Source organism: Lichenostomus cassidix, chromosome 2 (genome assembly GCF_008360975.1).
Source record: "Lichenostomus cassidix isolate B80296 chromosome 2, HeHo_3.0, whole genome shotgun sequence".
Lineage (NCBI taxonomy): Eukaryota > Metazoa > Chordata > Aves > Passeriformes > Meliphagidae > Lichenostomus > Lichenostomus cassidix.
The window spans coordinates 144,390,357-144,404,839 of record NC_139482.1 but is presented as its reverse complement, the minus strand read 5'-3'; the positions used below and the strand labels follow the sequence as shown (position 1 = coordinate 144,404,839).

The following is a 14,483-nucleotide window of genomic DNA, read 5'->3' as shown; positions in this document are numbered from 1 at the left end:
TTTATAGGAGAGATCCTTCTTCTTAGGGCTGCTCCCAATCTCTTCATCCCCTTGCCTGTATTGATACCCAAGTTTGCCCTTGCTGAACCTCATGAAAAAGATTTTGGAGCCACATAACCTTTCATGGCATTTTCAGTTCCATTCTAAGCAATATTTCCCACTTGGACTGAAGATAGAGTAGAGTCTGTAGCCCCTGGAGGACAGCACAGTTAATTCTGGATATTAACACTGTGATTTCTCCAGCCTTTGCAGGAGTCAACTCTTGGTATGCAAGGGAGGAGGATGTGGTGGAGGAAAAAATGTCTTCGCCATGGTGGGAGGTGGCAGGGATGGCAGTTCTCAGCACCCAAGGATAAGGACAGACTCGTGACCTTTTCCAAACCAAATCCTCCAGCCCTTTCTTCAAACACCACAAGGGAGTTTTCATTTCCAGACCACTCAGCAGTGAGCCTGATAAAGTCTGCCAAGATAAATACTTATTTTGTGGCAACAGAATGAAAATTCTCCACCCAAGTTTCTGCTGATCTCATACACATCTTGCACAAAAAGGTGCTTGCTTAGCCTGACCACGCAGACCTGTCATGTAGGCAGAGGCAGGCTGTGCCAGAATACCAGGGAGATTCCCTGCTGACCTGCCCAGCCCCAGCCTGCTGGCAAGCTGCTCACTGATAAGGCACAAGTGGGTAATGATTTTTTTTCAGATCGCTGGCACCTAAAATGCTGTGCAGTTACGCTCCATAAACCATCTCCAGTTTTTCTCCTATTCACTGTGATGGATGAAACACTGCCCAATATCTGGCTTCAAATTCAAGAAGCATGGAGGAGCTGCTGCATTCAGATTTTTCTGAAACTACTTTTCCTCATGGCTTAAATGTTCCTGAATGCTTTTGTTTTCCAGGCAGTGTTGATATGATTGGTTTGAGTTGCTTGGGGTGAGCATTTTAATAAATCTGAGAGCAATACACCAACTACCTTGCTTGACTTCAGTGCTGTGACCCCATTTCACAGTGGCAGATTTATGCCTCTCAAACAGATTTATGGCTCTCAACATGATCAGGGATAGGGCAGAAGAGTTACAGACCATTTTCTCCCTGGTTAAATGGCAGATGAGACTTGGGTCTGCTTTTCTGTGGCTGTGAGCACACAGGGCAGCAGCAGCACCTTTGCCATCTCTGCGAGGATGTAATGATGGGCAGGAGAGAGGAGCCAGTGAGCTCTGAGAAACAGAACACAATCTGATTTTAATTAATCATAGAATGGTTTGGGTTGGAAGAGACCTTAAAGATCATATGGTTCCAACCCCCCTCTGCTGTGGGCAGGGACACCTTCCACTAGATTAGGCTGTTCAGGACCCCAGTCAAACCAGCCTTGAACACTTTCAGGGATGAAGAATTAGACAAAATAGCCTAATTAAGGATGGATGGATGGATGAATGGAAAAAGAGAAGGGGATGTGACAACTTGTGCTTTTCCAAAATTGTGTCCTGTGGTGGCTTTTGGTGCCCTGGAAGGGCAGGGCTCACCTTTGCCTGCCTGAGCATCAAACAGGCTGAAGTGGCAGAGGCTGTGCTGGGACACAGGCAGCTCTCCTCATGTCTCCATGAGGCCTTCAGTGCTTGGTGAGACTGATCTGCTGGAGCTGAAGGACCAGAGCTCTCCCAGGAGGTCCCAGCTCATGCAGTTTAGATTCACGCTCACCCCATGTTCAGCTCTGCCTGCCTGCCAGGCTGTCCTGTAATCCACCCTCTGTCTCACGGAGCAAAAGCTCAGAGGTCTCTGGTGAGGTGTCAGACCAATGAAGTGTTTCTTTCTAAATGTCAGCCAGCTCCGGTCAGTGGGAGGCAGCCGAGGATGAGCCAGGGGAGGGCAGACAAGCCTGTGGTTTGGAGCGAAACAGTTCCCTTCATTGTTCCTCTCCAGGCCTGGAGACATGGCCAGCACAGACCTGGGGCATGAATTTATGTGTGTTTTTCCAAGAACATGCTTTTTGTTGCCCTAGAATGACGTCTTTCAAGGCTGCTCTGGGCCCTTGTGGGTACAGAAAGGCAAGATTTAACCTCCCATCTTCTCCCAGGCCAGGGCTTTGGGACCAAGGGTTGCTCGAGTAGTTACTCACCAGAAGTGTGGATGGAAAAAAAGGCCCCATATGGCAGAAAGGATGCTTAGGGATGTACTGTTGGTGTTGCCAAATTTATAACAATATAGCTGTCAGTGGCTTAGCTGAGAAACAACTTCATCTCTGTAGGTTTTGCAGGGCAGGGATCGGAGCTGTGCTTCTGAAAATGAGCACTTGCAGTTCTGCTGCCGAGGCCTTTCTAGCACGGCACTGTCTCTTGAAGTCAAAATTGCAGCAAATCTTGAACTTACTCCTTGAAGTGTAGAGTTTCCAGCTGTAAAATACTGTGGGATGTTGAAGGGTTGTGTGATGGCCTTCATCAGTCATGAGAGAGCTGCAGCAGGTCACCCTGTCCTGTCCCAGATTCCAGCAGGGCAGGTGGATGTGTGAGCTTTGAGCTGTTCAAGCCCCGAATGGAGTGCTGGCAGTGTCTCTGTACAGAGATGCTGCTGTTCCCTGTTGCCTTTGTGCTCTTCTGCCTGACATGCTGTGTCTGGAAAATGCTGGCAACTTCAAACTGGAGAGTGCATTTCACACCAGGGTTTTAATGTGAGTTACAGAGCAGAAAAGCTGGATCCTGAACCATCAGCATCTAACACGAGCTAACAAAGGTCTCCTCAAGTGGTGCTGGTACAAAGCACTTCTTTGCTAGGAAAGTAGGTGTCAAAAAGGGGCCAAACACCAATGTACTGGGACATTTACAATGTAGGGGTATGAGTAGTAGTATGGTGATTTTTTTCTCAATGTTTTTTCATTATTACTATCATCTTCATTCATTTTGTTTAAGGCCCATATATTAAACGAAATCAAAGAATTAACCATTGTGCTAATATTGTGTGGCTGACCACACAGACCTTGTGTAATGCCCAAACGCCCTTCCCCTGCACCCCATAAGCTGTCCTATGCCTCAGCAGCAACACGTCTCAGTCCCAAAGGTAGAGCTGACTCACCTGGGTGAGTTCCATGCCTGAGGCTGTGCAGGGCCAGCCCTGGGAGGGACCCAGGCAGGATGTCCCTTCTGCCAGTCCTGGTTTCAGGTTCCCACCTGCCTTCGTGCCCCTGGGCTCCTCTGGGCTGCTGCAGACTTGGATGGGTTGATGGCTTCTGGGATGGGCCTGGGAGCAGCTGGAGCAGGGTATTGTTTAGGTTCCCCTTTTCTTTCTGTGCTCCTTTGTGGGTGTGCAGATGAGCTTTTGTCAGAGAACCTGACAAGTGCTGTGAGAATACATTGTGTTTGTAAGTGGATTTGTAAAGAAAATATTTCCTGAAGGTGTTAGGAATTGCTTTCTATTAGTCCATTGAACTGATGTGTTTTTATCTTTGTTAATTACCAGATTGGCAAGGGACCAGGGATGTTCTTCAGATTGTGACTTTACAATGCAAATAAAATCTACCTTGGAGGAGAAAAAGGAAACAACAAAAAAGAAAAAAAAAAGCTATTTTTTCCTCTTCTTTCTAAAACATGAGAATACAATGAAGACAAACAATCACAATTGATAGATCCTGGTGTCGTTTACAATGTAAAATGTAGACAGAAGATTAAGCTCAACTCTCATTTATGACCATTTAATCACCCTGGACCCACTTCTATGCTCAGGACAGAGTTTGGAGGAAGCTGTCCTTTCTTCTGCACCTGCCTCTCTGGTCCTTCTGGAACATGACCTTTTGCATTGTCCCTGCACTGCACATCACTGGGTATTATCAGCATGAATAAGCTGTCCCAGAGTGTACAAAGGTGTCTTACATGGGGACAAAGCAGGGAGTGGGAAGGTAGCAGGCGAAATCCAGACCAGAAATAAGACCTTAAGCACCCAATCACTTAAGGTAGCTTAACCTGCTGCTTGCATGGGCTGTGCTGGCATCTCTGCCCACAGGCACAGCCGCAGGGATGCAGGATTCAGCTCTGTTTATCTCTCAGGGGACTGTAACTGGGAGAGGGCTGGACACTAAATCTCCCTACCTTAAGTCCCCAGAAATTGTTTCTGGGTCTGAGGCCAAAATAGCCTGATCACAGATGTGCTAATGCCAAGGTCGTGTTGAAGGATGGGGATAAGAACCATGGCTGGTGTCATGCTGCTTGTTTGTAGTGGCTTAATTGAACAATTACATCAGTATCCAGAGGTAGAGAATTCCCAGTAGCTGGGGCTTGGCATACCTGCATAGTTTCCCACACCAGTCCCTGACCTTCCACTTCCAACACCTTGGTGAATCCTGTAGAAACACTTCTGCAAGGATTTATGACTCTTGTGTGAGCAGAGGGAGACACAGGGACAGTCTGTGATGTGGTGCAAGAGGCTATGAAGAGTGAAAGTAGTGATGTCTGTTCCAGGTGCTTTAAGAAAGGAAAAAGAAAAGGTCCAAGTCACACTGAACTCAAAAAAGTGTTTTTACATTCATTTCAGTCTTCCTTTTCCTCAGGCCCTTAATCAAATATATAGTCCCTGGAGCATTTCTGTCAGCTATATATTTGTATATATATTTCTATCATAAGTATTCACAGGAAGCATGAATGTTCATAGGAAGCTGTAAGTAGTAAGAATTAAAATAGAGTATCCAGTGTTTATATCCCCATGGGAAAGGAGCCTTGGGAGCTTTGGTTTCTCACCTTCCCATTACATGCTATAAAAGATGGGATGATTAGGAGTTTGAAGACATTGTAGCCCACTGTGTAAACACTGTTTTCGGTTTGGGTTTTTTCTTCCCAGAGTTACAAATATAAATTTAATCTTAGCTGAGTTACAACAATAAATAATAAATAAATCTGGTGAAATGGGTGCTTTTTTTGGAGGCAAGAAGTGTTGCATCAACAATACTCCATTTTATAGGCTTTTCCAAGAAAGGCTGGATAATCCCCTTCCCTCTGCCTCTTAAAAATACAACAGAAGAGCAGGAGCTGTGTTTACAAATACTGACTTGGCCCAGTGCTGACAGCAGTGGGGGGTTGACCTGCCAGCATCACAGCTCTTGAATTATCCCCTCCATAAATGGAAAATCAATTTGCTTCTGAGCTCCAGCATGTTTTCGGGGTTGTTAGAGGCTGTGTTTTTGTTTAGACTAACAACTGCATCCAGGCTAGGAAAGCAAATGTGTTGAGGCTGTTTGGTGCAGAGAGCAGCTGGTGTGGATGGGGCTGTGCAAAGGGATTGTTCTCCTGAGCTCCTTTTCTAATTCTCCAAGGCACAGTGTGGCAGCATTCCCATTGCCTCTCTGCCTGCAGTTCCTGATTTTTACCTGGGAATATTTTGGAAGATTTCTGGTTATTGCAAAAAGTTCCCTCTAAAACACTGAAGTGAGCGCACGATGATTTACTGGTGCATGGAGCCCGAGCAGACTGGGTTAATAAAGCCCTTTGTTATCCAGCCTGACCCACTTGTGAGCCCTTGAGCTCCTATAAATGCATGTGGAGGGGCCAGACTTAAAATAAATCTCGAGGCATTTGGCAAACAGCAGCTAATTGAAGGGCACATGCTGCCCATCATGTGCTGCGGAGGAAGAACCTGGGGCAAAGGCTTAAAACTGAGGTCTGAGACTCCTGCCTTCAGATTTGCATTTATGGGACTCTGTAAATATTTATACACAGCCTCTAAACTCCAAGCCTGTGCTGTTTCCAAGGTGCCATGTCAAACCCTTTGGGAAAGCACTTTGGCCTGGGGCAGCTCCTCACAGATCCCCAGGAGAGGAGCCAGCAGCAAAGCTGGGGATCCTACAGCTGCGGTTCCCTCCTGCCTGGATAAACATCACATTTGGGTGATGTAAGAGGGGGATCCTACATGAATGTCATGCACAGAGTGGGTTAAAATGATGGGGTTTAGTGGTAAGAGTTTAAGTTTTGCTGTTTCTTTGCTGGCCTGAAGGCTGCAGCTGAGCTGTGAATGAGATTTCTCTCGCTGGGCTTTCACTTGTTCATAAATTGCACATATTTTGACCAAGTTGCTTCTCTGAATTTTTTCCCTACCTTAAAAAAAAAAAAAAACAAGCTACAAAACAAAGGGTGTTATTTCAGCAATGGCACTTTTGGGACTTTTTGTAAACATCTGAAGTTTTATAAACAACATCTTTTTCTTCCCACAAAACAATGGCTGTCCCACAATGGCCTTCCCACCAAACACTGTGGGATGAAGGGATTCATTTTATGACTTTTAAAAACTTGTTTAAATCACTGCTGCCAGGCAGGGGACACCAGGATGGGAAGGGAGAGCAGCTCTGGGTCCCTCTGTACCTCCAAAGTATCTCCCTGCCTCTCTGCCTAGGTTGGGGTCAGGCTGCTGTCACTTACCTTTCCTTGCCAGAAAAAAAGCAATTTTCCATGTGAAACAAAGGCCACTTATACTTTGATTTCCCCTGTTTGTCCCAGGACATGTGAGATGGTTTGTTTTTTTTTGGTGTTCTCTAATCTCAACTCCAATCCGGATCCTTAAGAAATTAAGCTGGCTGGGGGAAGGAAGAGAAAAGAACTCATTCCTCTTCCTCCCTATCCTGCTCCTCCCTCCTTTGCCGGGTGCTTTTTGTTCAGCTGCTCTGAGTTATGAATACTTTGCTGGTATCTTGTGGCTATCAAGGTCACCCTAAAGGAGGGAGGTGAGTCATTGTCATTCAAATAGCTACAAACTGTAATTCAAATAAGGCCTGGGCAGAGTGAGGAGGCAGATTCAATTCAGAGAGGCTCTATGTCCACAGGTCGATGCTCTGCCATTTCCCAAATTTCACCCTCAAACTCCTCAGTATGCAAATCCTTCCAGCAGTGCTGGAAGCCAGGGCTGCTCTGTCCAGGGCTCTGAGCAGATCAGAAGTTCTGGGATGGGGAGAGAAAAGCAGAGAATTTAAGTTGGGAGGAATGCAAAAAAAAAAAAAATTGACAATTTTCTTTCTTTTTTTGTTTGTGTGTCTCTAGGTTGCTGACTTCTCTCCGTGGCTTAAATGGACCTCAAAGCATGTCTCTCTGATGGAATGTACACCCCCAGATGATCTGATTCTTCAAGAACTAAATTCCAAGAAAAAGAATACAATTTTTTCTACAGTTTGCTTGTTTTAATGTATGGCTTGCTCTCACACACAAAACCTGAATTTTAATGCTGATTATTGCTCCCCTCCAAATATTTTGGTACACCGAAGGACAAGGGTCTGTGTTCAGTAAGCCCTCATCAGGAGAGGCCAGCAACAGGACACAGAGAGGTGGAAGGAACTTGGAAGCACTGTGAGAAGGTGCAAGGAAATACCCAGTTTGTCCTGTTTTAAAACCCATTTGGGGTAGATGAAGCTTTTCCCTTATGGCTGGAGGTAGTGGAGTCAATCTGTTCAGCCTAAGCCTGGGGTGGTGACTGGCAGGCTCCTGCTGCAGCCTTTTGTTTTTGCCTTACGTTGGACCCTGCATTGTTCTTGGCCAGCTGTGGTGGCAGAAGCTGAGCGGGAAAGATGGTTGTGGTGAGGAGGAGGAATGTGAAAATGTTCACCTTCGCCTTTCTGCTCATCACGGTGACATCATTCCTGCTGAACTACACCCACCAGGTGACCACAACCACCTGGGACCCCAGACATCTCGTGGTGCAGTTCTCAGAGCACGTCCAGAAACTCTTCAAGTACCCCAGGAGACCTTGCAGCTGTCGCACGTGCATTTCGGAGCTGGGGCATTCCCTCTGGTTCGATCAGAGATTTAACTCAACTATGCAACCTTTCCTGACCTCACAAAATGCCTTGATCCCAGAAGACAGCTACAGGTGGTGGCTGGTAAGTGGGAGCTGTGGATAGAGCCCGGAGTTGGGGTGATGGTGGCAATGTCAGGCTTGGAGTGATGCCGAGCACAGAGAAGGAGATGTTTTTGCCTAAAAGCATTTGGTGTCTCAGCTGAGGTGGAAGGAAGTGGATGTTTCTGCTGCTGTTTAGCTCGGAGGGGCTTGGAGTGCTGCTCATTCACTTGCTCCAAGCTAGAAAAGTCCCTGACAGAGTTAGGAGGTAGATCCAGAATTTGGAAATGTCAGTATTGTCATTTTCTCCCTTCTCTTCCAAAGACCAGACTTTGTAACCCGTCTGTTTCTGCTTCAGATGGGCTTTTTGCCCTCCATTGAGGTAGCAAAGCAAACTAATTGTGAAGTGTGTGATTCCCTCGGGGCTCTCCCTACCATAAGTTATGTAAATAATTAGCTGGATTAAATGGAAAATTATTAATTCCATGCACACGAGAACATTCTCTGTTGTGGCTGATGTTGTAAAACAGATTTGGAAAGCACATGGGTGGCTGTTGGTGACTGGGAAGGAGCAGATCTAAGTGTATCCTTGAGCAGGGTGGTCCAGCTACCCCTTGAAGCCTGATCCAAGCATCAGGAAAGCTAGTAGATATCTTGTTCAGAAATCAAAGAACGGAAAAAGCTGCATCCTATTGTTTTGCCTAACAAAAGCCCCTTTTATTTTCTCTTGAAACAAGATAACAGTTATTTGATTTACTCTTGGCTGCAGTGCCAAGGTGCTGAAGTGCAAGTTCTGCTGCAGCGACCCCAGTGAAATCACAGTTTCATTGCGCTTTTTTCCCCCCTCTTCCAGAAAAATAGTCCCCTGTGCCTTTCTTTGGACACACAACAGCCTGCAACTCAGTGTCATGCAGCAAGCACAGCCATTGTTGTTGAATTCTGGGCTTTCAGGCCTTCTCTGACCCCCCACAAGGGTGCCTCTTCAACAGGTACCAACTGTTGCAGAGGGGACATTGAGGTTTGGGAGGGGATGTCGAGTGGGAATAAGGCTGTATCAGATTCACCACTTCTCACTCCACTGACTGTTGCATTTAGTGGTGAAAAATAAATACCACTGAACTCCAACATCTTTAACTGTTACACAAATGATATTGTTTTATGATGATATTCCTTTTTGCAATGAGTCTGGTGTACTCCAGGTGCTCTATCCTTTCACCTGCCCCTTGCATGGCTCTGATTTCCCATTGCTTGTGATTTTCCTTGCAGCTTCCAGTCACTTTTCCTTCTGTTCCCCATGTTTCTTGGCTGGGCTTTGCTGGAGCCTGGAGAAGGAAAGATGGCAAGCTCAGGTCCTTGCCCTGGGTTGAGGTTTCACCAAGGAGCTGGGCTGATCTAACAGCTGGCAGTTTTCAGAGCAGTGGATATGTGCCAAGCTGAGCTCCGTCGATGAGAGGATGAGGTTGTTCATGGACACCATGAGCAAAGCCAGGCTGCATTCTGCACTGAGAACTCACTGATTTAAACATGAGCTTTGAATGTATTCTCTATTAAAAAAAAATTAAAAAGGAGAAAAAGCATAGGACTTAGTACAGAAGTCTGAATATGATTCTCCTCTTGTAGTGAAACAGAAAAAGAAGAAGCAGTGATATCTCAGTTTACAGAATCAATTAGGTTGGAAAAGACCTCTGAGATCATCAAGTCCCAACCTATGGCTGAACAGCAATCAGACCATGGCACCAAGTGCCACATCCAGTCTTTTCTTAAACACCTCCAGGGATGGTCACTCCACCACCTCCCTGGGCAGCCCATTCCAATGTCTAATCATCCTTTCTATGAAAAAATTCCTTCTTAAGTCCAACTTAAACTTTCCCAACCATAGTTTTAGACTCTCATTCTGTTGCCATTTGGACTGGGGAAAGAGCCCAGTCCCCACCTGGCCACAACCTCCTTTCAGGGAGTTGTAGAGAGTGATAAGATCACTCCTGAGCCTCCTTTTCTCCAGGCTAAACATCCCCAGCTCCCTCAGCCTCAGTCTCCTCACAGGACTTGTGCTCCAGACCCTTCACCAGTCTTGTTGCCTTCTCTGGACTTGCTCCAGGACCTCAGTGTTCTTCTTGAAGTGAGTGCCCCAGAACTGGACACAGCACTTGAGGTGTGGCCTCACCCATGTGTTAAAAATTCAGCTCAACCCGAAACAGATTCTTTTGGGAGAGGTTTCATTCTTTTTCAGCAAAATAGAAAAACCAAACTTTCAGAACAGCCAAAAGTCTCCCCTCCCCATCCCAAATAAAAGTTGTTCATTAATTTTCAGGGCTGTCTAACTGTGTTTTAGTGTCTTCATTCTTTATTTTTTTAATTCAGATCAAGTTCAAAGGGAATACACCACTTCAGAATACAAAATCAAAGTAAATCTTTTTTCAGATGGTAAAAATAAATCTTCTAAGGTTCCTAAACTTCTTCAATCTTCAACCAGGCTGTGTGAAATATTTTTATGTCCCCCATAACTGCATTGTGTGTTTGAAGTTTTTACTTACTGAAAATCTTTGCCCTAATGTGTAGTAAATGGAGAAAGTGCCCTGACTCCTCTGAAAGATGGTTTTGGGTAAACCCTGGACATGATGTGGCCTCATCTCCTCATTGCAACTGATTCCTTATGTGCATGTGGCTTTGGGTAAGCTTTTCCAAGACAGTGTCATTTCTTCAGTAAATAATTCCCAGGTGCGTCCTGAGGGCAACTCCCTTTTCTCTGTTCATTTTAGGCTCATCTTCGAAGCGATTCTGAGTTTTCAGCCAGTCTTTAGGAAACCATTGCTCATGGCCATGTTTCACTCTTGTGAGCTTTGCCAATTCAGTGATTTGTGACTTTTTGCTATATTTGTACATAAAAATTAGGCATGAGGAAACCTGAGATTGCTTGAGCTTCTTTTCAGGGGAGGAATGACTGTGTTCACTCCCAGAAGCTGATTTCAGACAGCATGGTGGTTTCACTGAGCTGTAACTGAGACCCTGAGATGGCAGTGACTGCACTGGACCTCTCTATTACACAGCTCTGACTTCCCTGTCATGGGGAGACCCATGTGATGTGCTTGCACTAAACACAGGCACAGCCCTTGCCTGTCCACCAAACTCAGTCTGCCCTCCCTCCCCCTTAGCCCTGTTGCTGTAGATGTGAATAAGTGCAATTCATCCAAATAGTCTGCAGCATTAGAATCCCTCCGGTACGAGGACAATGAGGACTGATTTCAGAGATTAAGGACCAGTATTTGAGACAAAGTGATATTTGGGACCAAAGAATGGGGTGGTTTCACTTGCTTACAGCTCTTCACGTGGCTGCTAGGCTGCTTCATGGTTTATTTGGAGAATATACAGTTTAAACCCTTTCAGCTTGGTAGGATGTGACCTTTTGGAAGGAAATCTTCCTGCCTGCTGTAAATAAAACTGTGTATACTGGATTTAGTGCTGCCACCTGTGCCAGGTGGGAAGGAGCAGGGGAGGGAATGTCAATGCCACCATCCCTGCCGTGGCTCATCTTGCTGCAAGGGGCAGAGCTGCTCCAGAGAAAGCACCTGAAAATGTCCCTGGCTGTTTGTTTGTTCGTGGAAACAAGGAGGAAGTTGTCAGGACTGCTCCTTGCTTTTCATTTCCTTGAAGCTACACAGCTGATAACCTCTTCCTTCATTATTTTAGTCGGGTAGCAAGTAGTGGCCCAAGTTCTCCTGCATACACCCCTGCAGCTGCTCTGTGCTTTTTGTGGCTTAAAGTTGAATTGGAGTCCTCTACTCTCAGAGAGGATCTGGGCATTAATAACACTTCAGGCTGTGAACATTTTGTTAGAAATTCCTTCCTTCCTCCGTCCCTCCCTTTTCTCCCTCTCACCCTTCCTGTCTGTCGCCTCCTCTCTCTCTTTCTCCTCTCCCTCATCTTATGCCCTGGGACTGTGAGAGTTTTGCAAAGTGGCACCTGGTGTTACGTGATACATTCCTTTCTGTTTATATTTTCTTTCCCACCTCCCTGAGCTGGTTCACCTGCAAGTTTTCCATTGTTTTACCATGACACAGATGCTGTGGATGTTCTCACTAAATTTAGTAACCCATATATAAGGAACCATGGCAAGAATTACATGCTGTAACAAAGCACAGCATTTATTTATAGTTTCCTTGTTTTGTTCTCAGGGGTGAATGCATTGTTCTTGATGGTCAGAAAGTATTAAAAATATGAGATCAGGACCTGTTGTTCTTAATCCAAAATAGACCTGTTGAGGTTGATGGATTGAAGTTGTGATAAGTAAATTTAGTCTCAGAGTTTCCTGGCAATCTTCTCTGTAGCACGTTGTTCATAAACTATCATGTTATAAGAATTTTTATCTCAAGTCTTACGATATCTGAGGGTTTTGGCTTTTTTTTTTTGGCAGAAAGCTCATATCTGGGGGCCGTGTTATTAGCGTATCTGAAAGAAAATATTAGTTTTAACTTATTATGTTTGTAGGAAGAATGTAATATATGATTTAAAAATCTGCTATCCAGCCTGTGAGCAAAAGGGTGTCCCCACCCATCACATGTGCTGGGGAAGTTGGAGCAGCTGCACTGATTTTTAAGGCACCAGCAGAGCTGCTTGGCACCTGAGTCATGCATTTTGAATGCTCTCTGGAGAAAATGTGTCCAAATACTTTGATCACCAGAGGTTTTCTTTGAAACTGGGGTGTTGTCTGTGATGCTGTGAAAGCACTGCAGAGGGCTCAGCACTTTGAACATAGTGTGTAGCTACCAGATCTCTGGAGAAGGTGGTACCAAATCCAGGCCAGGTCCCAGGCTCTGGTCCCAGTGCCCAGTCCCACTTGCTCTTGAGCTGCTTGGTTGCAAGTGTGACATTTAGAGCAGATTTGGACATTCTGAAAGAATCCCTCACTGGCAGCCCCCCTCTTAAGTCCAGCTGGTCTGGAGCTGCTCCTCCTATGGTGAGGGCAGATGGATGAGAAGGTGGTCCAAGCTCACAGGTCTCTCAGCACTAGGGTCAGAGTGGTGTAGAAGTGACCCATACTAACCGTGGAAGTCAGAAATTGTACAGCTTGGCAGATTATTTTCTGTTCTTTACAAAATACATGCACGTATACATTTATATTTGAGAATGTAAATTTTTGATGACACAAATCATTGAACAAAGCCCAAACTCTTGAAAGCTCCTGTATTCTTCCCCTTCAACTCTTAGATGCACAGTAATTGAGGGATGTTAAATGTAACTAGTATAATGCCATATTTTCCTGACCAAAGAAGCATTTTTAAAATTGATTGTTTCCTTTTAACCTCTCCTTCCGTCTGCAGAGCGGAGATTACCTGGATTTGCCCCATCAGACTCTTGCTAGGATTAATCTTACAGCTGGGAAGTGTTGCACGAGTGTTAATGCCTCCAAACTGCTGCAGTGAGGCAATGTCTTTTAGCTGTGCAAAAGACATTCTCATGGGGCTTTATTCCTTCTTTATCTTTTAAAAACAGTTAAAAAAAGATAGAAAAGCCACATACCCCAGTATTGCTACCCCAACTTCCCCAGCTCTGGCTGTGTGTTGGCAGAGCTGCCTCATCAGTGCTGGCTGCTGCCAGACCCACAGCTCTGCCTGTCTGTCCACCACAGGGGTTCTGCCTTGATCTGTGTTCTATCTGCACCTACATCACACCAGTGACTGCAGGCTAATCTATTTTACCTACTAATACCTTGGGATTTTGAAGTTGTATTTAATTCACTGCCAAACTTGGCTGTGGGTGCAGCATGCACAGGCACCAGGAGAGCTTTCCTTTGAGGTTCTCCTGACTCTTTTGAGGCCCTAAGTTAAGAAGGACATGGATTTCTTGGAGCAAACCCAGAGGAGGCCAGGAAGACAGAGAGCTGGAGCAACTTTCTTGTCAAAACAGTCTGAGAGAATTTGGGTTGTTGAACCTGAAGAAAAGGCTCTGGGGTGATCTTATTGCAGCCTTTCAATATCTAAAGAGGCTACAGGACAGCTGGAGTGGGACTTTTCACAAGGGCATGTAGTGATAGGGGGAATAGGTTTACACTGGGAGAGGGTATGTTTGAGATTAGTTACAAGGAAGAAATTCTTTCGTTTGAGGGCAGTGAGGCACTGCCACAGGTTGGCCAGGGAAGTGGATGCACCATCCCTCAAGGTGTTCAAGGCCAGACTGGATGGGGCTTTGAGCAACCTGGTCTAGTGGAAAGTGTCCTTGCCCGTGGCAGAGGGTTGGAAATGAGGATCTTTGAGGTCCTTTGCAGCCCAAACCATTCTATGATTCCATGACTGTAGCTGTGTCCTCACCACTCCAAGCCATTAGCTCTGAGCAGCCTTGGCTGAATTTACACTCAGCCTTTGCACCCCCTTAGCCAAGTTTTGGGCATTTCTGCTTGGTAATGCTGTCAATATGATGGTACTGCAGAGCCCAGTGAAACCTTCTGAGAAGTTTAAAAAAGCAGAAAGTCCTTTGTCATCCTTAGAGGGGCTGTGCAGAGGGATGAGAGAGGAAACAACAAGCTCTTCCTTGGAGAGCCATTCATGGGTCAAGAAAGGGGAGTGCATAAACTTGGGGGGGTTCTTCTTTCTTGCCTTGATTTTTTTTTTTTCTTTCCTTGCTTTTTTAAAGTAAGACTATGCAGAATGGTCTAGTTAACTTCTGGATGTGAAATGGGGAGTTTCTAAGGCT

At 45.5% G+C, this 14,483-nt stretch overlaps 1 protein-coding gene across 6 annotated transcripts in view; it reads left to right on the top strand.

The window, feature by feature from the left end:
• The window catches only part of ST3GAL1 (ST3 beta-galactoside alpha-2,3-sialyltransferase 1), a 76,095-nt gene that overhangs the window by 43,395 nt on the left and 18,217 nt on the right, over positions 1-14,483 (top strand). For 4 of the 6 annotated variants that reach the window (XM_085053629.1, XM_085053625.1, XM_085053624.1 and 1 more), the window contains one exon: positions 7,007-7,839. In XM_085053629.1, the coding sequence (XP_084909755.1) occupies positions 7,528-7,839 (312 nt within the window). In that variant the 5' untranslated portion in view covers positions 7,007-7,527. Of the gene's footprint in view, positions 1-6,566; positions 6,694-6,771; positions 6,793-7,006; positions 7,840-14,483 lie in introns of those variants that run through there. The other 2 variants (XM_085053626.1, XM_085053628.1) reach the window with 2 other exon arrangements.